Source organism: Macaca thibetana, chromosome 1 (assembly GCF_024542745.1).
Source record: "Macaca thibetana thibetana isolate TM-01 chromosome 1, ASM2454274v1, whole genome shotgun sequence".
NCBI lineage: Eukaryota > Metazoa > Chordata > Mammalia > Primates > Cercopithecidae > Macaca > Macaca thibetana.
The window spans coordinates 25439638-25463056 of record NC_065578.1 but is presented as its reverse complement, the minus strand read 5'-3'; the positions used below and the strand labels follow the sequence as shown (position 1 = coordinate 25463056).

Genomic DNA, 23419 nt, shown 5'->3' with positions numbered 1-23419 from the left:
CCTGATCCGCCCGCCTCGGCCTCCCAAAGTGCTGGGATTACAGGTGTGAGCCACTGCGCCCAGCCTCAAATCCTTTTATATTGGTTCAAAATCCTGTTGGATGACATATGGGAGATGACTGCTGAAGTGTCTGGCTCTCTGGGTGACTTTGGGCTTCTCCCCTATCTTCACACCTCTGCTCAGAGCAGCCCTGGAAGAATGCAGGTGCGGAGGTGAGAGGAACCCTTAGCTCCCCAGAGTTTCCTTGGGAGAAACTCTCAGAGACCTTGCCAGCGTATGGCCTCCATCCGAGGGTGAATGGTATTTCCCGGGCCAGGGGCTGCTAGGCAGGCCTGGGTGGTTCCAGATTCAAGCCATCTGAACACATTCTGTACAGGGCCCTGGGATGGGAGACCTTGTTGTCCCCCAGCTCCATGCCGGGGCCCTCTGGCAGTAGATGTCAGCTCACCTCTTTTGAGAGCCGTGTGAAGAGGTCCCCACCACGCAGGAAGTCCAGAATGAGATACAGCTTGCCCTCGGTCTGGAAGGCTGGGGAGAGGGAGAAAGGCAATGGTAGAGTCACCCGGGCCTTACGACCTGCCCCTTCAGCCCTGGCTCCCTTGGCCTACCAGGCAGGCGGTGGGAGAGTGTACAGACCACAGGCAAGGGTGAAAGATGGGTAGGGTAGGAGCTCAGATAGGGCCTGCAGCTTTACCATAGTGCAGCTTCACCACGAATGGGTGGTTTACATCAGCCAGGATGTCTCTCTCCATCTTGGTCCGGACACGGTCACGTACTGGCCAGACGAGAAAGGAAGTCACCAGTAGTCTAGACACTCAACACAGTCACTCCCAAGCCCCCGCTAAAGGATCTCTTTTCCACTTGTTCCTCCAGGCCTGAGGTCCCAAGGCCCCCTCACCCAGGGCTTTGGGGACACTCAATCCTCAGGTTTCTTCCTTCCCAGTCTGTTTCTGGCTCCTTGGCTGGCTCCTTGCTCCCACCCCTCACAGCAGTGCCCACAGCTGGGGCCTTGGCACCCTGCCCTTCTCTCTGGTCCCTTCTCCCACCACGCCCCATCAAGGCCTGTTAACCAGCCAGTCTGAGCAACCTGCTCCCCAGGTGCTCTGTTTTGTCACATCCTCAGACTTTGCCTCTGCACCTCCCCCTGGCACGCCTTCACCAGCCCTGCTTTCCATCTGGCATAAAAATTCCCAAATTCCAGTCAGGGCTGGTAAGAACGGCTACCTGGGGAGCTAGAGAGGCAGATTCCCTGGGACTAAAATCCCGATCCATGGGTCTAGGCGGGCACCCTTCATATATGTTTTTTTTTTTTTAAAGAATAAAAGTTGTCAGGCAGTTCTGACTCTCAGCAGGTTCTTTGGCTCAGCTTAGGCCTCACCTCCTCTAGGAAGCACTCCCTAATTTGCCAAGCTGAGTTAGGGCCTTCTGGATTCCTACAGTGCTTCTCCTTCAGAGCACTCTTCTCTTTTTCAGGTTGCCTTCTAAATTTATTGAAGCCCACCAAGTATCATGTTTTATTGATTTTTCTTTTTTTTTTTTTTGAGACAGAGTCTTGCTCTCGCTCTGTCACCCAGGCTGGAGTGCAGTGGCCGGATCTCAGCTCACTGCAAGCTCCACCTCCCGGGTTTACGCCATTCTTCTGCCTCAGCCTCCCGAGTAGCTGGGACTACAGGCGCCCGCCACCTCGCCCGGCTAGTTTTTTGTATTTTTTTTTTTTTTTAGTAGAGACGGGGTTTCACCACGTTAGCCAGGATGGTCTCGATCTCTTGACCTCGTGATCCGCCCGTCTCGGCCTCCCAAAGTGCTGGGATTACAGGCTTGAGCCACCACGCCCGGCCTATTGATTTTTCTAGTGTGATTAGAACAGGCTTTTGGGCCGGGGGTGGCTCATGCCTGTAATCCCAGCACTTTGGGAGGCCAAGGCAGGTGGATCACTTGAGGTCAGGAGTTCAAGACTAGTCTGGCCAACACGGTGAAACCCTGTCTGCATTAAAAATACAAATTTTTCACGCCTGTAATCCCAGCACTTTGGGAGGCCGAGGCGGGCGGATCACAAGGTCAGGAGATCGAGACCATCCTGGCTAACACGGTGAAACCCCGTCTCTACTAAAAATACAAAAAAAATTAGCCGGGCGTGGTGGCGGCACCTGTAGTCCCAGCTACTAGGGAGGCTGAGGCAGGAGAATGGCTTGAACCCGGGAGGCGGAGGTTGCAGTGAGCCGAGATTGCGCCACTGCACTCTAGCCTGGGCGACAGAGTGAGATTCCATCTCAAAAAAAAAAAAAAAAAAATACAAATTTTAGGGCCAGGTGTGGTGGCTCACGCCTGTAATCCCAGCACTTTGGGAGGCCAAGGCAGGCAGATCATGAGGTCAGGAGGTCGAGACCATCCTGGCCAACGTGGTGAAACCCTGTCTCTAGTAAAAAATACAAAAAAGTAGCCAGCCTGGTGGCATGTGCCGAGACTCTGTCTTGGGAAAGAAAAAAAAAAAATAGGCTTTTGGACTTGGCTGCTTAGGTTCATTTTGGGCACTGTGTTTCAACTTAAGTTTATTACAATATTGATTATCCCTTGACTGAGACCTCTCATGTGGCCTTTGTTTTTTTGTTTGTTTTTTATGAGACTCTGTCACTCAAGCTGGAGTGCAGTGGTGTGATCTTGGCTCACTGCAACCTCTGCCTCCCAGATTCAAGTAATTCTTGTGCCTCAGCCTCCCGAGTAGCTGGGATTACAGGCGCACCACACCCGGCTCATTTTTTTTGTATTTTTAGTAGAGACAGGGTTTCACCATGTTGGCCAGGCTGGTCTTGAACTCCTGACCTCAAATGATCCGCCCACCTTGGCCTCCCAAAGTGCTGGGATTGCAGGCGTGAGCCACCACACCCGGCCTTGACTTCTATTAAAAGGAGAGGTGGAAGGCTAAGGAATGCTTACTAAGACCAGACAAAATGTCTGAGCAATACACACAGTGCAAAACTAAAGGCTTTTTTGGTCCATGTACTGGATCGGCAGTTTCCTCTCCAGCCTCATAGTCCCAAAGCCTTCACTAGTCCATCCATCTAGTATGAATTCTATTCAATCGTCACTGCCATTCTAGAATTGATGCTCACAGTTGCTTATCTTAGGAGATCTGGCCAATGTGCTCCTCCTGCACGTCTTTCCAGAGTCTTGTTCGGGACACAATCCTCGGCCCTTGCTACAAGTAGAAGCTGCAGCTGCCTTCCAACACGCCTTCTGTGTCAGCACACAGGGCTACAGAGCTGGTTCCCTTCAGAGCACTTTTCACATCAGTGGGCCCCTTCCTCTATTTTAATTTTTGTATTTTCCTCACTAGACACGACAGGGACCACACCAGAGTTAACTATTTTGGTCACCTTACATTTTCTTTTTCCTTTTTTTTTTTTTTTTTTTTTTTTTTTTTGAGATGGAGTTTTGCTCTCATCGCCTAGGCTGGAGTATGGTGCCGCGATCTTTACTCGCTGCAACCTCCACCTCCTGGGTTCAAGCGATTCTTGTGCCTCAACCTCCTGAGTAGCTGGGACTACAGGTGCACACCAGCAAACCCAGCTAATTTTTGTATTTTAGTAGAGATGGGGTTTTCCCATGTTGGCCAGACTGGTCTCGAACTCCTGACCTCAAGTGATCCACTCGCCTCAGCCTTCCAAAGTGCTAGGATTACAGGTATGAGCCATGGCGCCCAGCCTACCTTACATTTTCAAACCACCTCTGTACTTTAGGTCAGGCAAACAGTTTCTCCTTCCCAGGGTCTCTTCCTCGACCATTTTTGGTCTGGAGAAATCCACTCGTCCTTCAAGGCTTACCGCTCCTTAGGTGTCCCCTTGGCCTCTGGTCCCACCCTCTGCAAGGCTGCACCACCACTCCCAGCTCCCCAGCCCGTCGGATATCCACGCACATCAGTCTCAGCACCGGCTGCATCACACTGTCGGGTATGCTTAGCCTCTCCGGCCCAGCCTGCAAGCCCTTCACAGCAGGAACCCAGGCTTTTCAACTTTCTCCTCCCTCTGAAGCTGCCACCATACCTCCTGGGGGATGACTCCCACCCCCACCAGGCTGGCCTTAGGAGACCAAAGCCACCCATAACATCCTTAAGGCTGACGCCTCCTACTGCCCCCACGACCTCCCCAGCTAGGACTTGGCTCTGACTGGGATTACAGGGGCGCACCACCACACCCAGCTCATTTCTTTGTACTTTTAGTAGAGACAGGGTATCAACATGTTGGCCAGGTCTTGAACTCCTGACCTCAAATGATCCACCCGCCTTGGCCTCCCACAGTGCTGGGATTACAGGTGTGAGCCCCCGCGCCCGGCCGTGACTTTTATTTAAAGGGAGACTTGGTCAAGGAAGGGCACCTGGCTGCGACTCCGCCAGGTCAGTGGTCACACGGGCTCCCAGGCCACGGGGTCAGTGTTCAACCCAAAACCCACTACCAACCATCCTCATATCCTTTGTAAGTCCCCAGAACTCTAATCTTGGCTCAGGGTTCCCTTCTGAACCTCTCTGCCATCCAGCTCTGTGGCCCTGCCTGGACTCACCCTCTCTCGCCTGGCCCAGCTGCCTCCCTGGGCTCCCTGCCTCTTCACTCACACCCTTCTCTCAGGCCCCTGAGTTAGGGGCCACAGAGGTCTCCCTCAGACTCTGCTAGCATCAACAGTCAGAACGCCTCTGCTTAACCAGCTAAGTAGCTGAGGGCCCTGCCCTCTGACAAACATATTATATTTACCCTGTTACCACCTTCCAGACCTTCACAGCCAGTCATTGGCACTTGGCTTAGGGGGAGGGGGACTGGGTGGGGAGAGATGGCTGAGAAATAGGCCTGTTTCTCCACCTTTGAACTAGGTGCTCCTGAAGACAGAGCCGTCTCCCTTGCCAGACCCAAGGCCCCTGAAGTCTGGGCTGCCTCCCTCAGCCCAGCCTGGGTTCTGCACAGGGAGGTGTCCCTACTCACCTTTCAGCGTCGCCTTCTTCAGCACCTTCATAGCATACAGGTGCCCACTGTCAGGCCGGGTGACTTTCCGTACCAGGAAGACCTGAGAAGGCAGAGAGGGAAGCAAGGGCAGAAGATGGGAGAGGTCTGCGCCCAGGCTGACCTCCATCTTCTCTGAGCCCCAAGCTGGTCTTTTTGTTCTCCCTGGGTACCAAGGTGACCTCTGATCCTTTGGGCCCCTAGGTGACCACTGACCCCCACCTCTAACATGACGAGGGTTGCCTTCACAGCCACGGGCTCATGACTCACTTTGCCAAACGATCCCTGGCCCAGAACCTTGAGGAGCTCGAAATGGGATGGATCAGCCTTCTCAGAGCCAGCCTTGACGTGGTGCGTGATGGAGATCTCCTTGAGGACGCCCTCATCCTGATGGAGGGACAGAGCTGGTGGGCATGGTGGGCCCCATCCGGGCAGCAGGAGTTCCCCTGCCCAAGGCCATTCCCACCAGACCTCAGCAGATGAGACCTAAAGGCCCAACAGACGACTTCCCTGAAGGGCCAGCCTCCAAGGTCATTGATTTCAAAAGGGCCTCAAAGGCTGGGGAGGTCAAACAGAAGAGGCACCACTCCTATTGCTCCCGATGCTCTGGCCTGATTAGGCCCAAAGGGATGCCCAGGCATGGCCAGGCTGAGTCAACCTCAGGCTCTGGTTGAGACCCAGAGACCTGCCCCAGGTCTGCCTGTGGGGCTTCCCTCCCCCTGCTGCTTTAGGGTTGCCACAATAGGAAGTAGGTTTGTTCTCATATGGGGAGGTAGAGCTGGGCCTTCGTTCCTGGTCAGGATGGGATGAGGGGATCCCTCTGGTCAGTAGGACAGGGCTGACGTGCACAAAGACCCAAGAGTCACCCAAACTCCCCCATCAACTTGGTAAGTGCTGGCCTGGGGCAGGTCAGAATTAAGGCCAGAGACTGCATGGCTCATCTTCCCAAACTTCCTTCATACAAACCTACTAGAAGCCCCTTGCCACGCCCTAGCCATTCCAGGACTCTACCCTCCCTCTAATCTGCTGCCATTGCCTTGAAGCCCTGAAGTACCTCCTCACTTACCCAGGAAGCAAGTCTGGGCAGGGTCCAGTCACCCCGCAGGGCCAGGCCTGGGCCAGGACAGCCCAAAGCCAGATTACGCTAAGCTGGCTTCCCAGGCACCTGCTGCGAGGGACACAGCCAGGCCAGGACCAGACATCTGGGTACACTCACCGAGTCCCGCTGGGGGCCAGAGCCAGGGCCAGGGACAGGCAGAGAGGTCTGGCTGATCCTGGGCCGCTGCTTCCTGGGCAGCCAGGGGAGCAGGGCCCAGAGCCGCAGACGGGGCGGCTTGGGATCCTGCTCCATCCGCCCAGCAGGGCCACGGCACCATGGCAGGAGCAGGCAGAGTCCGGGGCTGCCGCGGTGGTGGCCGGGACCAAGGCGGATGTGCAGGGTGAGGGCGGGGGCTGGGCCCGGCCCAAGGGAGCCAATCACTCAGGGCCTGTGGTTTCCCAGCACCAGGCCTACACCCTCACCACGTTCCCTTCCTCTCTCTCCCCCACTCCTCAGTGCCTGAGGGCTGCCCTCTGGCCATTCCCCCATCCTCCCTGTGGGTCTGCAAAGGGAAAGCCCTCTGCCAGTGCAGCTGCTGAGCAGACAGGTACCCAACAGCAGAGAGGTACCCAACAGCAAACAGGTAACCAACAGGCAAAGACAGGTGCCTCATATATGGAGGCAGATGAAGAGAGACACTCAACAGGCAGAAGCAGGCACCCAACAGGTGGAAACAGATGAGAATGGCATCCATCATGTCTGTAATCCTAGCACTCTGGGAGGCCGAGGCAGGCGGATCATGAGGTCAGGAGATCGAGACCATCCTGGCTAACACAATGAAACCCCGTCTCTACTAAAAATACAAAAAATTAGCTGGGTGTGGTGGCGGGCGCCTGTAGTCCCAGCTACTCGGGAGGCTGAGGCAGGAGAATGGTGTGAACTCGGGAGGTGGAGCTTGCAGTGAGCCGAGATCACGCCACTGCACTCCAGCCTGGGCAACAGAGCGAGACTCTGTCTCAAAAAAAAAAAAGAAGAATGGCATCCAACAGGCAGGAGCAGGAGAGAACACATACCCAACAGGCAGGGATGGATAAGGACACGCACCCAACAGGCAGAGGCAGGAGGAACTCATATCCAATAGAAAACAGATGGAGATGTGTACCCAATAAGGGGAAGCAGGAGGGGACTCATATCTAACAGACAGAGGTGGACAGAGACTCATCCCCAATGTGTGTAGGCAGATAAGGATACAAACCCAACAGGCAGAGACAGATGGGGCACAAGCCCAACAGGCAGAGACAGAAGGGGACATGTACCCAATAGGTAAAGACAGATGAGGACATGAACCCAACAGGCAAAGGCAGAAGGAACACATCTCCAATAGGCAGGGACAGAAGAGAATTCCAACCCAACAGGCAATGACAGAAGGGGACATAAACCCAACAGGCAGGCTGGGCACGGTGGCTCACGCCTGTAATCCCAGCACTTTGGGAGGCCAAGGCAGGTGGATCACGAGGTCAGGAGATCGAGATCATCCTGGCCTACATGGTGAAACCCTGTCTCTACTAAAAATACAAAAATTAGCTAGGCATGGTGGCAGGCGCCTGTAGTCTCAGCTACTTGGGAGGATGAGGCTGGAGAATGGCGTGAACCCGGGAGGCAGAGGTTGCAGTGAGCCAAGATCGCGTCAGTGCACTCCAGCCTGGGCAACAGAGCGAGACTGCCTTGGGAAAAAAAAAAACAAACCTCAACAGGCAATGACAGAGGGGGACATGTATCCAACAGGCAGAGACAGATGGTGACACGAACCCAACAGGCAATGACAGAAGGGGACATAAACCCAACAGGCAGAGACAGAAGGGGACAGGTATCCAATAGGCAGAGACAGAAGGGGACATGTATCCAATAGGCAGAGACAGATGAAGACATAAACCCAACAGGCAGAGACAGAAGGGGACATGAACAACAGGCACCTAACATGTGACATGTGCCCAACAGGTGAAGTCAGGCACTTATCAAGTGGCGAGAGAGATTGGAACCCAACCACAGACACAGGAAGGCAGCAAAGAGAGACAGCAGGACAGTCAACGAGCCCCAAGCAGACTGACAATACCTAGGGCAGATAGGTCTGACACCTGGCAGATACACAGGCAGGCAGCAGGGCAGGGATCCCCAGGAAGGGGTTAAGGGCGGAACTGTGGGTTCTCGCTGCTGTACCTGGGGTGGGGAAAGAGATGAGGGGATACAATCTGCAAACTCTCACCATTCAGGAGAGGACTCTGGTATTTCTTACAGACCCACCTCTGAGGTTTTCCATTTCCCTAGGATTTTCCTCCTATGCCAGGACCTGAGGAGGGCCCAGATAGTGGCTGAGAGGACTATCTCCTGAGTGCAATCTGATGTCTTTGACTCTGATCATATCCTAAAAACTGGTATCCTCATTCCAGGAACAGGGAACTGAGGCTCAGAAGACAGTGACTCACCGAGGCTCAAAGCAAACAGTGGCAGAGCTAGCTTGGACCCAGGTGCCTCCCTGCTTACTGCCTGGCCTGGGGTCAGCAGGCATCAAATGCCAGGAAAGGGTGGACAGGTAAATCAGCCAGAGCCACGTCCTGCCCACCCGTCTACCCAAACCCCCTTCTCCTTCAGTACTAGAGTCCACCTGGGACCTCCCACTATAGGTCCTGGCCCTCGGAGACACAATCTTGTCTTCAGGGGAAGATACCTAACCCTCCCTGACAGATGGAGGAGTGGGTGGAACAGCCCCACAAAAACACCAGAGAGCCGCAGTCAAATCAGACCCGAGTGTAACCTCCTGGCAGGACAGGCAGAAAGCCTGGCTCAAAGAGGGACTGAGGGGGGGCCAAGGACACACAGCAATACCTGCACACCCCACCCTGAGATCTGAGCCTCTACCTCATCTGTCTGCCTCTGACTGAGAGCACTCCCTGGGGACAGAAGCAGGAAATCACCCAGAAACCCCAGGGGACAGAGCCACCCCCAAACCCATTCCTTGCCCAGTCACGGTGACAGACACTGCTGGAGGCAGGCGACTCTTCTGCTCACCTTTCTGGGACAGGGAACCAAGTCTCTCTCAACTCTGGGGAAATCTGCCGGGGTCTGCATGGTGGGGCTCAGGCCGGTGGCCAGAGGGCCCCGTTACTCTTCTTACTTCTGCTTTTTTTTAGCCTTCCTGGCCCAGAAGGCAGGGTCTCTGGCCCCCCTCCTTCTCACTTCCCCCTCTGCAGGGAGGAGGGGCAGAAGATGGGTCAGGCTCCTCTGCAGAAGAGGGGACACTGCAGACCCCAAGCCCATGACCCCAGGGAAGGCCCAGGGGCACACTTCTCCCTATGTCCTCTGACTCTAAGGAGGACAGACAAGAGCAGAGACAGAAGTCACAAGGCGATAAGGCGGTGACACAGTGGGCATATCAGCACCCGCAAACATCCACGTGAGGGGGGGACCTGAAAGAATGTGGGGCAAAAGTCAGCAAAGGCCACTGTCTGACTGTCCAGCCCAGAGCTTAGATACTGTGTCCCACCCCCCATAGCACCCTTCCCATGGCTAGGCCCACCCACAATGGCAGCCCAGAAAGCAGGCACCAGTGGCCCCGGTCCTGCCCTGCTCAGCTGCCCCGAAGATGGTTGCCAGTCCCAAGCCCCAGGATGGGTAAGGTGGGCAGAAAGCCCAACCAAGGACCTCACAGAGGTCTGAGAGGAGGAGCAGGCAGCTATGGGGCAGGGGTTGGCCAGGCCCAGCCCCTTTCTACGTGGTCTCACTTCATCACTCACACCAGTACAGCACAGGAACACACACACACACACACACACACACAGGCCAGTGATCGGAAACGCTGTCCACAGACAACCCCTATGCAGAAACACACGCCCCCACGCACACACAGACTTCCCTTCCCTGTCCTTGCAGAGTCTGCGGGTGGATGGCTGCTGGGAGATTGCGAAAGATGCCTCCCTCAGCCAAGCCTCTCATTGCTCTCCACCTTCCTCAGACCAGTTTGGAGGCTGGGGCAGCTCTCGGAGCCCCAAAGCTCACCCTCCCTACCAACCCCTGGTCCCTCAGATGCAAAGAAAGAAGGTAGAGACGTAGCTACTTTGTGGGAGGACAGTCTCCAGACACAGACTGAGATAAACCAAGGGGCCCAGTCCACACTAGCCTCTGTGGCCAGCAGGGTACCAGAAGGGGCAACAGGAAGGAAACAGTCTCAGAACTGCCTTTGCTGAAGGCTGTGTGGGCCCTGAGGCCTCTGGTGGCGGGCGGGGGGAGGACAGCCACCAGCCCACATCCCTTGGTCCCTGCCCCATCCCCCCCGCATAGGGACTTCCTCTTTATTTACTTCCTCCTACAGGGCAGCTGGAAGAGAAGCCCAGAGCCCCCGGGCCTGATTCCTGGTCTCCAGGGTCCCCACCCTACCAGCTGTAGCCAAGCCCACCTGCCAATCCTGTCCCTAACGGACACCAACAGCCCCTTCCCCAGCTGGCAGCATTTGCAGGGCCCTCCCAGGCACTACCCCCTCCCTCAGGTGGGACAGATGTCCTCAGACACATCTCCCAGCATGCCACCAGGCAGGTGAGAAGGGGTCCACAGCTCCCTGGCAGCCTTGAAGGGGAGCTGGCCTCCAACACTAGGTCAGGCCTGGCATGGAGAGATGATGATAAGTGTGCCTCCTACTGATGGAGCAGTTACACATGCAGCCTTTTTTTTTTTTTTTTTTTTTTTTGAGAGGGAGTCTCACTCTGCTGCCCAGGCTGGAGTGCCGTGGTGAGATCTCAGCTCACTGCAACCTCCGTCTCCTGGGCTCAAAGTGATTCTCATGCCTCAGCCTCCCGAGTAGCTGGGACTACAGGCACACTCCACAATGCCTGGCTAATTTTTTGTATTTTAGTAGAGACAGGGTTTCATGTTGCCCAGGGTGGTCTCGAACTCCTAAGCTCAGGCAATCTGCCTGCCTTGGCCTCCCAAAGTGTTGGGATTACAGGCATGAGCCACTGTGTCCAGCATTTTTTTTTTTTTTTGAGACAGAGTCTCACTGTGTTGCCCAGGCTGGAGTGCAGTGGCGTAATCATGGTTCACTGCAGCCTCTCAGGCTCCCACCTTAGCCTCTGGAGTAAGCTGGGAGGACAAGTGCGCACCACCACATCTGGTTAATTTTTGAAAAATATTTTGTAGAGGGCCAGGCACAGTGGCTTATGCCTGTAATCCCAGCACTTTGGGGGACTGAGGCAGGCGGATCAACTGAGGTCAGGAGTTCGAGACCAGCCTGACCAACATGGAGAAACCCCATCTCTACTAAAAATACAAAATTAGCCAGGTATGGTGGCACATGCCTGTAATCCCAGCTACTGGGGAGGCTGAGGCAGGAGAATCGCTTGAACCTGGAAGGCAGAGGTTGCAGTGAGACCAGATCGTGCCATTGCACTCCAGCCTGGGCAACAAAAGCAAAACTCCGTCTCAAAAAAAAAAATAAATTTTTTTTGTAGAGGATGGGTCTCCCTGTATTGCCCAGGCTTGTGTTGAACTCCTGGCTGGGCATAGTGGCGTGCGCGTGTAGTCCCAGATACTCTGGTAGCTAAGGTAGGAGGATCACTTGAGCCTAGGAGGTCAAGGCTACAGTGAGCTGTAGTTGTACTACTGCACTCCAGCCTGGGCAACACAGGGAGACCCTGCCTCAAAACAAAAAAACCAAAAAACCACAACTATCCTGAGACAGCCATAACCAAGGTGCTGTGGGTGCCCAAAGGTGGTGACTATCTGCCAATGGGTGAAGTCAAGAAAGACCTTCCAGAGGGGCAGCCCAGCTGGGTCCTGAGGATGAACAAGTGTTGGCCAGGCAGAAAGGAGGAAAAAAAAAGACACTTCAGGTAGAGAAAGACCTGTGTGAGCAAGGGGCTTAAGGCCAGGGGGGCAGGCAGGGTGGGATGTCAGGAAGAGCTGGCCACTCACTAGCTGAGTGCTCCCGGCAAATCTGTTTCCCTGTATGAACCTTGGTTTCCTCCTCTGTAAAATGAAGGTTGGAACAATATGCTCCACTATCAGATTGTTTCTAGAAGCAAAAGGGGCCACAGAGACAAGGGGATGTTGGAAACAAAACTTCTCCCAGGTTTACTTAGTCTTACTGCTGTGGGGTCTCCCCTGGGCAGGCTGAAAGGACAGAGCCCAGACACAGGGCCCCAGGTACTAGGACAGTGGCTGGCCTTCTCTGGCCAGGCCCAGGGAAGTTCCTCCCAACACCTGAGGCTGCCCAAGCCTCCCTGAAGTCCACAGTCACATCCTGCCTAAGCTCTGGCCAGGGGAGCAGGAGGGATCCGGGAGGGATCAGGGTTTCATAAACAGGAAGAGAGGAGGGGAGGGGAGACGCTCAGCTCTCAAAATAGACCTGCAGGCGCTTCAAAGGGGTCCAGCTCCGGAGATAGCTGGGGGAGGGGGCCTGGGATGCCCAGTCCACTCCCAGGAAGGGAGGGAGGACAAATGGAGCTCTGGTGTGCCTGAGGGTACCAGATGCATCTAGGTGCTGAGGGGATCCACAGAGTTCTCACCCTGATGGCTATCCACAGTATTGCTGCGAAAACCCAAATCCCAAATCCCACTTTCTGCCTGAAATGAATAAAATAAACAAGCATTAAACAGCAACATTGTGCCACAAGCCCTGTTAGATACTTTAATTTATATGCATCACATTCTCTTTTGCAGGTGGCCCTGAGAAATAGGCTTTATTCTCCTTTTATTTTTCAGGAGAGAACCCGAGCCTCAGCAGGGCAAGTGACTTGCCCAAGGTTACAAGGCAAATAAAAAATAGGTGCAGGATTCTGAACTCAGAATCCCTGACTCCCTTCCCTGCCTCTTTGCCACCTGGAAGACCCAATTCTTTCTCTAGCTGCCCAAATCCTGCCTTTCGAGCCCCAACCAAATGCCATTTCCGCAGGGAACATGGCCTGTGCCCTACAGCCCACCCCAACTCTTCTTCCTCGGCCATGCACAGCAATGACCATGTCTCTGGTTCACACTCAGCCCCGAACTCAGATGCCATCAGCTGGGTTCCCGGGGACATGCTCATCTCATCATGCTATGGAGAGAAATGTGGGCGCCTGGAAGGTGGTGGTATATGTCTCTGTCCAACATGGGGCCTGGCACAGAGCGGAGGTTCTATGTGCCCACAGCTGCGCTCTCCCCCCATCATAGCGCCTAAACCACACGGCTTTCCTGTCTCCACCCTCTGCCCAAAGATTGGGAGCTCCCAGAGGGTGGGGGATGTTGACTTCATTTTAGGCCCTCCTGTGTACAACAGGGTGCACCGAATGTTTCATTAGGATAAAGTGTCCCATTGCCAGCTCATTTCACCGCACAAAGAGATGAGGTCCGGACCACAGTTTGAGCGCCCCCTGGTGTATTAAGCCCAGAAGTGGGCATTAGGGACACTGGTGGCTGGGGCAACAGATGGATGAGCAGGCGCCCAGGACTGGTCCCACTTGGGATCACAGAAAGTCAATGCTCCTCCTCTTCAGCACTCAGGGTTCTCTGGACTATGAGGAATGACCTTGAAGCCAAACAAGACTTGTCTTCATTGCCCACCAGCTGTGATGTTGAACCTCAATTTTCTCATCTGTAAAATGGGGATAGTAACAGTCTACCTCCAAGGATGTAGTGAGAACTAAATGCAAAGCGCCTGGTATGATGCTAGGCATAGGTTAAACTCTTTCTCTTCCTTAAGTGGCATTCGAGACTCCCTGTCCCAACCATCTCCAGCCCTGTCTCTCTTCCCACTCCACGATCTTCTGCTCTAGAGCAAGAGTCATAGGCTTGGGAGCAAAAGATTACCTGCCTGGGCAAGCTCCTACCGTCTCCCAGTCAGCCCCTCCAGTTCTTGAGGTGAGAAGCTGTACTCAGCACAGGTCCCTAAATGCTGCAAGCTCCTCTGCAACCCCCAGAACCTCAGCCCTGAGATCTGAACACCCTGTTTCTTCACTGGGAACCTACAGCTTCTTCATTTTGTTACTAGGCAACGAGAGGTAGCTACTTTGTGGGAGGAGATTCTGCAGACATGGGCTGAGATAAACCAAGGGGCCCAGTCCACACTATTTACTGGCCTCTGCTGGTCCAAGGTTGCCACAGCAACCCACAGAGAAGAGGGTGGGAGCCTGCTTCCCTCACCTGCCCTACCCTACCCAGCTCAGTCACCTCATCTTAGGAAGCTAAGTCAAGGTAAACATCAGGACTAATTCTGAATCCATCTCAAAGGTCAAGCTTATGGCAGGTCTGGTGCTCAAGACAACCTAGGTCTGGAAGGTGGGGCCACTGGCAGGAAGCTGAGCTGAGCAATATACAAGGACATTTTCGGTGCTGGCACCAAAGCTGCCATGTGCCAGGCAGTTACTACCTCATCGTCCTTCACATTGCTCCTGTGAGATAGGCACTATTTCCCCAACTTACAGCTCAGGAAACTGAGACTCAGAAGGGAGAAGAGCTTCTGGTTAAATGGTGGGGATGGAGCCAGGACTGGAACCCAGATTTGCTCTAACACCAGAGTCCATGCTCTGTCCCTGCCTAGGCAGCTTCCAAAGACCCTCCATGGCCAGCATCTCCTGTGACCTCACGGCCACCCTGTGAAGGGGATGTGGTCTTTTCCAATATAGAGATGAGAAAGCCAAGGCCCAGAGTGTACAAGGAACCTCCCCAAGGTCACACACTGTCACCTAGTCCCTGGTGCTTTTGGCAACACACAAAACCTGCAACAGGGGGTAGGGAGCTACAGGAAGGGGCCCAGGGGAAGCAGAGATAGCAGGGGTGAGGGAATGAGCCCCAGACTGGAAGTGGAAGCCCTAAGAAATGCCATGAGTGCCACATGCCAGGCAATGGGCCTGGTTAGCCTTGAGAAGCCACCAGCACCCCCTTTTCAGCTCACGTGCCCAGATGCTCACTTCTAGGCTTTTGACAAGCACAGCTCTACCAAAAGGAGCAGCACAGCTGGCCTGAGCCCCTCCCATCACTCCTTAGAGCCAGCATGAATTCCATGAGTAAATAAACCACAGGCACATCCTGGCCTGGGTAACAGGTAACCAGAGCCCTGACCTGGATTCTGCTCCTGACCCTTTCTGGGCCACAGTTGCCTCACCTACAAAATAGGAAGGTTGGAACAAGTGATTTCTATGCCCAAGGTTGCCACAAGGATTCGGTGGGCCCTGAGAAGGACAGCTGAGCTGGGCAAAGGGGCTAGAGGCTGGGGCCCTCAACCTCCTCCAAGGCCATGCAAACAGGACCCTCCACAGCCCCTCGCCCAGGGTGCTGGCCCTGGTCCTCACCTTGGATGGCTGAAGTCCAGCTTCTTCCCCTGAAGTCTGTCCATTCTGGAAAAGAGAAAGGAGATTGGGGGAGCACTGTCAGAACTTACACGCTTGGGAGAAAGACTCCATGGGGCACCCCCACCCTTAGCTGCTCCCAATAGCCATGGAGGCCATGGTGGTGGGGCAGGAGTCCTGGGTGGGTCCCTCCACCTCCACTTTCACGGTGAGGGCACAGAGACCAAGGATTGTGGCAATGGCCCCTCATGACTCAGGCAGAACATTCCCAGGGGCCAGCATTCTCACCCTCATGCTGTCTGCCTGGCAAACACTTCATCTCTGAAGACTTAGTTCAAATGTCACCTCTTCCCCGGGAGAAAGGAAGGGTCATGTGTAGCTTCCAGCTCTACCAGATACAAACTTTGTACAAACTAGTCAACTGTGAGAGGACTCAGTTTCCCCATCTGTAACATGGGGTGGGGTAGTTACACTGACTTCCCAGAGTTGCTGCAAGGGTAGAAGGAGACAAAGTCTGGGAAAGTGTGCAACCCAGAGATGATGGCTACTATCCTTGCCCTGCCCCACTCTAGGACCCCTCCCCTGACCTTGCCAGGCAGAATGACTGCTGCCTCCACTTCAGCCTTCATTGTAGCACTTGTCACACTGCAGAGACTATTTACACACAGGCCTGCCCTTCCTAATAGACGGGGAGTCCCGGGAGGGCAGACATGAGGGCTTGGTGCTAACAGCTGCTCTCTTCCAAGCCTCTGCCACATGGCAGGCAGTGGGCTCAGTGCCTCGCACCTGTGGCATCATTTTCTTTTTTTTTTTTTTTTTTTAGACACAGTTTTGCTCTGTTGCTCAGGTTGGAGTGCAGTGGTGCAATCTCAGCTCACTGCAACCTCTGCCTCCAGGTTCCAGTGATCCTCCTGCCTCAGCCTCCCAAGTAGCTGGGATTACAGGCAAGTGCCACCATGCCTGGCTTTAAAAATACAATTTTTGTTTTTTTTTTTTAGTAAAGACGGGGTTTCACCATGTTGTCCAGGCTGGTCTCAAACTCCTGACCTCAGGTGATCCGCCCGCCTCAGCCTCCCAAAGTGCTGGGATTACAGGCATGAGCCACTGCGCCTGGGTCCTGTGGCACCATTTAATCCTCACGACAGCCCTGGGAAGGAGGCCCTGGCCCCATTTGGCAGAGAAGGAAACTGAGGCTCTGAAGGTACCTAGTGATGATGCCTATGGTCACACAACTCGTGAGTGGGGATTAAAAATCTGGTCCCAAATCCAGGAGGTGCTCAAAAAAGGTCAGCTGAATGACAGCCCAGAGCCCAGAGCCCCTCTCTGGTCAGTCTTGCCTTTTCCAGCCCCCAGACTTCACTCTCAGGTGGTTATTAAATACGCTGGGGTGTGTCAAACCCAGCCCATCTGTTTCCTGTGTGATGTGAGGTGAGTAACCTACCCTATCTAGGTATTTGGAAGCTTGAAGAAATCGCCCCACCCCTCCTGGAACAGGGAGAGTGTGGTGAGGCAGACAGGAGGTTCCCAACGGCTAGGAAGGCCCGCTCTAGAACAGCTCTGGATCTGGACTTTGGAGCCAGGAGCTGGTTCCATGGGGCAGCTGTAGCCCTGCTTGGCAGTAGCAGGCACAGCTGTGCTCTACCCATTACATAATCTCCCTGCCCCTGGAAGAGCTCCCCATTGCCACTCCCAGGACATCCTGCCCCCTGAGCCCCTTTAATGCCCCTAATCTCTCCCCAGGGGCCAAATGTTCTAGAGGCCCCTCCACACACACATCCATACACACACTGTCATCTCTCAGCAGCCTGGGGAGAAGGGATGGGTTGGCCAGGGCCCAGGGGCTGGGCTGGGGTAGGGATGCTTTTGTAGACTGAGCCCCACTTCACCCGGCATTCTAAACTCTTGACATAATTCCTGCAGATGATCAGAACGGCCTACCCACCAGCTCCCTGCCCCATGGCCTTCCCCACTCCAAACCTTCATTATTCCTAAAATTAAGTGCAACTACTGCACTCAACTCACTCAGTCAAGATTTGCTGAGAATCTGCTATGTACCAGGCCCCAAACCCCTCCATGGCCTCCACGGACTGTAGATTCAAGTCCCAGCTCCTTAGCATAGAATTGGAGGCCATCATCTTCAACTGCCCAGCACAATCACTAGGAATGTAGGTTTTTCAACCTGACCTTATGGGTTCAAATTCTGGCTTCTACCACCTGCGTGACCCCTAGAAGGTTAGTTCATTTATGGGGGCTTCAGTTTCCCCATCTGTGAAATGAGGATCAAAGTAACATACTTCATTGGTGGCTACAAGAAGTAAATGAAATAATGCCTATAAATATATATACCTGGCATGTAACTGGCCTACAAACAACAGCCATTCTTATCATTGGGCCATATTTTTGAGCTAAACTCAACAACTGGAGACCCTGAAAACAATCTATTTTATATCCCTAGCATTTGTGTGGTGGCTGCCTCTACCAAGAAAGTCTTTCCTGCCTTGTCACTTTGGCAAACTCCTGGTCTTTTATCAGGACTGAATTCAAATGTCACCCCTGTCCACACAGCCTCATGTTCTTTCCTCCCTCCTCTCTACCCCCATAGCACTAAGCACGCTGCAGGTTAACTCAGGAAGGGGCCATGGCTTGTCCATCATCAACTCCTTGGCACCCAGCCAGAGTCCAGCATGTGGTTTATCCAATGAAAGTTCAACCCAGCAAAGAGAGCAAGGAGGCCAGAGCAGGTCCTATTACTCCTATTTTTCAGATAAGGCTCAGAGAGTTAAGGGACTCACCCGAGGTCCCTCAGCAGGCAGGTGGGAGACACGTGACCATAACCCAAAGTCATGTGTCTGCAAGTCTACTGAGGGAGGGGACGAAGGGGTAGGTGTACCCAGAGGTATGGGCTTCTTGAGCAGTGGCCTGGATGATTTAGGGACCCCCCCAAGGCAGTCTGGCTGCCTCCACTCCCTATATCTCTGGCTTGGGTGTCATTCTTACGAAACGCCAAACCTGTAAGAGTAGGGAAACAGGCAGCCCTGGGGAACAGACTGGTAGGGGGGTCAGGGGAGTTGCGGGGTGCCAGCTTCCCACTCAGAGCCCGGGTCCTGGGTCATCTGCCCCTCTGGCCTGACTGCTGCATAGGATCCTTGAAAGAACACAGCTATGCAGCCACAAAGATACAGCCACTAATCCTAGCTCTGCCAGCCACTTATTCCGTCCTTGGGTCTCTCATATCACTTTTTATTTTTATTTCATTTTTAGAGACAGTTTTGCTCTTTTGCCCAGGCTGGAGTGCAGTGGTGCAATCTCAGCTCACTGCAACCTCCACCCCCTCGGATTCAAGCAATTCTCCTGCCTCAGCCTCCCAAGTAGCTGGGATTATAGGCCGCACCACCACGCATGGCTAATTTTTGTATTTTTAGTAGAGGCAGGGTTTTGCCATGTTGGCCCAGCTGGTCTCAAACTCCTGACCTCAGGTGATCCACCTGCCTCAGACTCCCAAAGTGCTAGAATTACAGGCGTGAGCTACCACGCGTGGCCTCATATCACTTTTTAAAGTCTCAGTTTCGGCTGTGCGCACTGGCTTATGCCTGCAATTCCAGCACTTTGGGAGGCTGAGGCAGGCGGATCACAAGGTCAGGAGATGGAGACCATCCTGGCCAACATAGTGAAACCCTGACTCTACTAAAAATACAAAAATTAGCTGGGTGTGGTGATGCGGGCCTGTAGTCCCAGGTACTCAGGAGGCTGAGGCAGGAGAATCGCTTGAACCCGGGAGGTGGAGGTTGCAGTGAACCGAGATCGCACCACTGCACTCCAGCCTGGCAACGGAGCAAGACTCTACCTCAAAAAAAAATAAAATAAATAAAGTCTCAGTTTCCTTATCTGTATCATGAGGGCAGGTGTGCCTTGCTGACATCTGCACTTTGTTGTTTGAAATAGTACTTATCACCTAAGTGCTAAATAAATGACTGAATGGGGACAATGGTGCTGACCTTGCAGAGTACTGAATGAAGGACCTTGTCTTAGGAGTCCTTTGGCCTCTTAGAGGTTGGAGACCCACCCTCCGTCCTCTTCCTCAGAGAGCACTGCTCATGAGGGCAGATGCCCAGGGCCCCAGACCACTGCCCCCAGTTCCAAGATGTCAGAAGTGGGTTCCAACCGGCATCCTTCCTTCCCACCCAAGCAGCTCTGTCTTGGAAAGAGGGGCCCAGGGCAGCGTCTGGAGAAGCTGGGCAGCAGATGGAGAAGGACAGCACGTGCCCCACAGGCAGGAAGCAGCCCCAGGAGCTGGGTTCTGAGCCCAGCATTGGCAGCCCTGCTCACTGCTGGAGGCTGGGGGCCAGGTGCCAGGGCTGGCTGGCACTGCCAGCCCTCGGCAAAGACTGGACAAGGGCCCTGCAGGATAAGGAGAGTCTGCCAACATCCGGAGCCTCTCTTGGAGCACCTTCCCCCTGGGCTAGTGTGGCTCCAGCCCTTCCCCATCCCTGAGCCTCTCTCCCACTTGGTGAAAGAGAGAGAGATCTTGGTTGCAATCCTGGCTCTGATATTAACGCATAAGCCTGAGTTCAGTTGTCCCATCTGAAAATGGGGGTAATAATCCCTACCTTGAGAAGCTGTTGTGAGAATTAAAGTGGGGTGACATTCGTAAGGCAGAATGAGTGGCACATAGTAAAGCTCTGTACGTGGCAGAACTGGGCCCGGGAACAAGGCTACTACTGCTTTCAACAAGGCTAAGCGAAGCTCAGCCAGAATCCTCACCCACACTTTCCACAGATTACTCCACCTGGGCTGCACCCTGGGCCAGGCCCTGCCTCCCAGCGGCCCATTTTCAGCGGCACTATGGGAGGGCAGAGCAGTCCAGATCCTAGGTCCCTATGAAAAGCCCCCCACCAGCCCCTCACCTGCCTCCTTCCTGGCTAGGAGCTGCCAGCAGCGGTGGTGCCTGTACCTGCAGGTCAGGCGGCTGTATCGCTTACAAGTCACCTGGGCTAAGAACAGCGAGGCCCTGTTCTCCAGTGAGAACAGCCCAACCTGCACCGTGGCTGCCCTGTGGCTCCTGTTACCCAAACAATAACACCCAGTCGCCTGGCACCTCCAGGAGTGGGGGAGGGGGGACCAGACAACAGTACCCAACACTCTGCACCCTCTCAGGCCCAGGAAGTGGAGGCTAGAACCTAGCACTTGCCACTGGAGAAGCAGAGGCCCAGACAGGCTGAGGACTGACTGAGGATCACACAGCGTTTCTGGAGCGAAACTCCTGAGGAAATCGCGTCCCCCTGTCCCACGAATCCCAGGAAGTCCGCTGGTCTTCGCCTCTCACAGACCTCAGGTGTTACAGAACTCAAAACTGAGATAGTTTCCCAGTTAAATCTGGCCTCTTGGGAAGCTGGCCCCTGCCTCAGGATTCCCTAAAGAGGAGCAGGAAGTGGTGCCCCAGACCGAGGATCGAGGTCCTGGGTGTCCACCCTCCCTATTAGCATAGTCTCTCCCCAGCCTTTCCCAGCCCTACCTTCCCCTTTGGAGGCCTGGTCCCGGGGCGTGCCTGGGCAAAGGAATGCACCTCTGAGCACCACCCCCAGGACCTTGTGCCCCAGTCCTAGTAGGGGGTGGCAGTACAGGGGCTGCAGAGGGCAGTGTTCCTCACCTCAGAGGGTGAGTCAGCGAGAGAACCTCTGAGCAGCCTAGCAGTGCCTGTAAAATCCCCATGGCAGGAATCCCAGAGCAATTTACTCCAAATTGCGCCTTCAGGTTGGTTACCTAATCCTGCCGCGCCCACCCTCCAATAGCCAGTGTCGGCCATCCCTTTAAAGGGGCAGCACACCCTGGGGGCTGGGGACCCTGGGTGCTCACCCTGATCTTAGGCTGTGGTCCTGAGAGGCAGGACACTTGGTGGCTGCCCTAGGTAAGAGAGGGCAGAGGAGGGGACTGAGGCAGGGTCTCCAGGCCCAAACTGGAAGAAAGTCATCTCAGATCCTGGGCTCAAATGAGGCCTCCATTCCCTCCCTGCATACCCGCAACAATCACCTGGGAAGGACAGTATCACCTGCTTCCTTCCCAGCAAGAGGTTAAGGAGGAAGTTTTCCACCAGCTCGTTCGGGAGCTTGACCTTGACCCTGGGGTCAAAAGGCACAGGAAGAGGTGGCCTTCTGCACGCTTAGGGACTGGAGCTACAGAGTCCTCAAGGGAGGACAGGAGCTGCTTCTGGGAGAGAAGGAGCTGAGTTGTCTGGGGAATCTGGGCTGGCAGAAGCCAAACTCCCCAAGGGCCCAGCCCTTCCTACCGGAAGGGGCATAAGAAGGGAGGCAGGCACCAAGGTCCCCCCACGCCCTGCCAGGAATCATCTTCACAAGGTCTAAGGGCTCTTCCCCACTCTCTTCTCCACAGCCCAGGGTAGGGAACACAGGTGTCCTCTGGCCCTAGCCTCAGGGCAAAGAAAATCAGGAGTTCCAGTCCCAGAAGGGTGGTGCCATCCCACACTCCACAACCGCCAGGGGTCAAGAGGGGAAATCCTTCTAGGCTCAGCGGCGATGAAGCCAGATGCAGGGCTCTTGGCGGAAGGCCCTGGGAGAAGTGGGGGGTCCCATAACCCCTGTCTCTGATAGAATCCCAGACATCTGGCACTGAAGATCTCCCCGTTTGCACTAATGGAGGAAGCTCCGACAGCTCTGGACAGATGCCGGGACGGGTCCTAGATGTGGGGTGAAGGCGGCCAGATCTCAGCGCCCCATAGGATCCCCTCTCCTGGCTATGGCGGGGAGGTAGTCGGCGCTTGGCGGAACTGTCCCTCGCACACGAACACCCGGCGCATAGGGGGGTGGAGCCGGACAGTGGGCAAGAGATCGGAGGGCACTCGCGCCCTCGCGGGCGCCTGCCGGGCTACAGCGGCTCTTCGGGCCGCCCCGCCCCTGTGAGGATCCGGGCTCGCCGGCCGCGGGCGCCCGTCCCCCGCCCAGTTCACTCACCTCCGGGTCCAGCGGCACTAGCTCCATGAGCGGCCAGGGCTCCTTGAGCTGGGCGAGCGGCATCGCGCCGCCGCCGGGCCACCCGCGCTCCTCCGGCGGCCCCGGCTGCGCCGCCTCCCGGGTCCAGGGGTCCCTGGCTCTGCGACCCGAACCGCCGCGCCCCCCCGAGCCCCTCGCGCTCCGGCTGGGCCGTCCGCAGCCGCCGCCGCGGCACTAGCACTTCGGCTCCCTCCGTCACCCGGCGCCGCCGCGCCCATTGGCTACCTGCGCGGGGGCGGAGCCGGAGAAGCCCCGCCCCAGCCCCCGCGGCGCGGCATTCCCAGCGCGGACCCCCGCCCCCGCCGCGCCCCGAGGGCCGGCCGGGTCCCCGCCGCAAGCCCCCGGCCCGCGCTTGGCTCAGCCCGAGAGGCCCTGCTGGCTTCTTCCCTCCCAGCGGTGTTCCCCTGGACACACCACACCAGGGCCACCGTTCTCCCCCGCTCAGCTCATTTGGAATCCCAGCCCAGATGTTCCTTCTCCTTCCAAGGGGAGGAAAGCACCCTGTCCCCACCCCCCGCACACACATTCACACTGGGTTCCTGGGCCTGATCTGGGCTAAGGCTTGGAAGGAGCCTGGGACCTGCTCCCCTTAGGCCCTCAACTCACCAGGCCCTAGAGATCCCCTGTCCTCTACTAATTTCTACCCCGCACTGAAGCTAACACTGTGATCTCCGGGCGATCTCAGTGCCCCAGGCCCAGATAGGCATCAGCAGTTGTTACCACAATCAGGACCCACAGCGCCACCATAGAGTGATTGATTGTTTGATCGACTGATTTTACATAATGTATATAAATATTACATCCATAAATATATATATACATATATAGGTATGTATGTGTGTATATAGTGAGAGAGAGACATGAAGTTTCGCTGTTACCTGGGCTGGTCTCTGACTCCTGGGCTCAAGCGATCCTCCTGCCTCGGCCTCCCAAAGTGCTGGGATTACAGGAGTGAGCTACTGCGCCCCGCCAAGAGTGATTTCTTAATATGCGTTTTTGCAATCTGTGCTCTGCCCTTTGAAGGGAGTCCTTTCAGGCCAGGTCTCCCTGGAGTCACCTGCAGCCCCAGCTCTGGACTGG

The 23419-nt window shown here is 55.2% G+C and overlaps 1 protein-coding gene across 5 annotated transcripts in view; it reads right to left on the bottom strand.

The window, feature by feature from the left end:
• Positions 1-22541, bottom strand: part of RPS6KA1 (ribosomal protein S6 kinase A1) — a 46338-nt gene extending 23797 nt beyond the window's left edge. For 2 of the 5 annotated variants that reach the window (XM_050794856.1, XM_050794880.1), the window contains exons 1-5: positions 6202-6417; positions 5256-5372; positions 4968-5049; positions 695-775; positions 449-528 (exon numbers count right to left, since the gene is read on the bottom strand). In XM_050794856.1, the coding sequence (XP_050650813.1) occupies positions 449-528; positions 695-775; positions 4968-5049; positions 5256-5372; positions 6202-6336 (495 nt within the window). In that variant the 5' untranslated portion in view covers positions 6337-6417. Of the gene's footprint in view, positions 1-448; positions 529-694; positions 776-4967; positions 5050-5255; positions 5373-6201; positions 6418-9090; positions 9496-15338; positions 15384-22300 lie in introns of those variants that run through there. The other 3 variants (XM_050794865.1, XM_050794890.1, XM_050794871.1) reach the window with 3 other exon arrangements.
• Between the last annotated feature and the right edge of the window lie 878 nt (positions 22542-23419).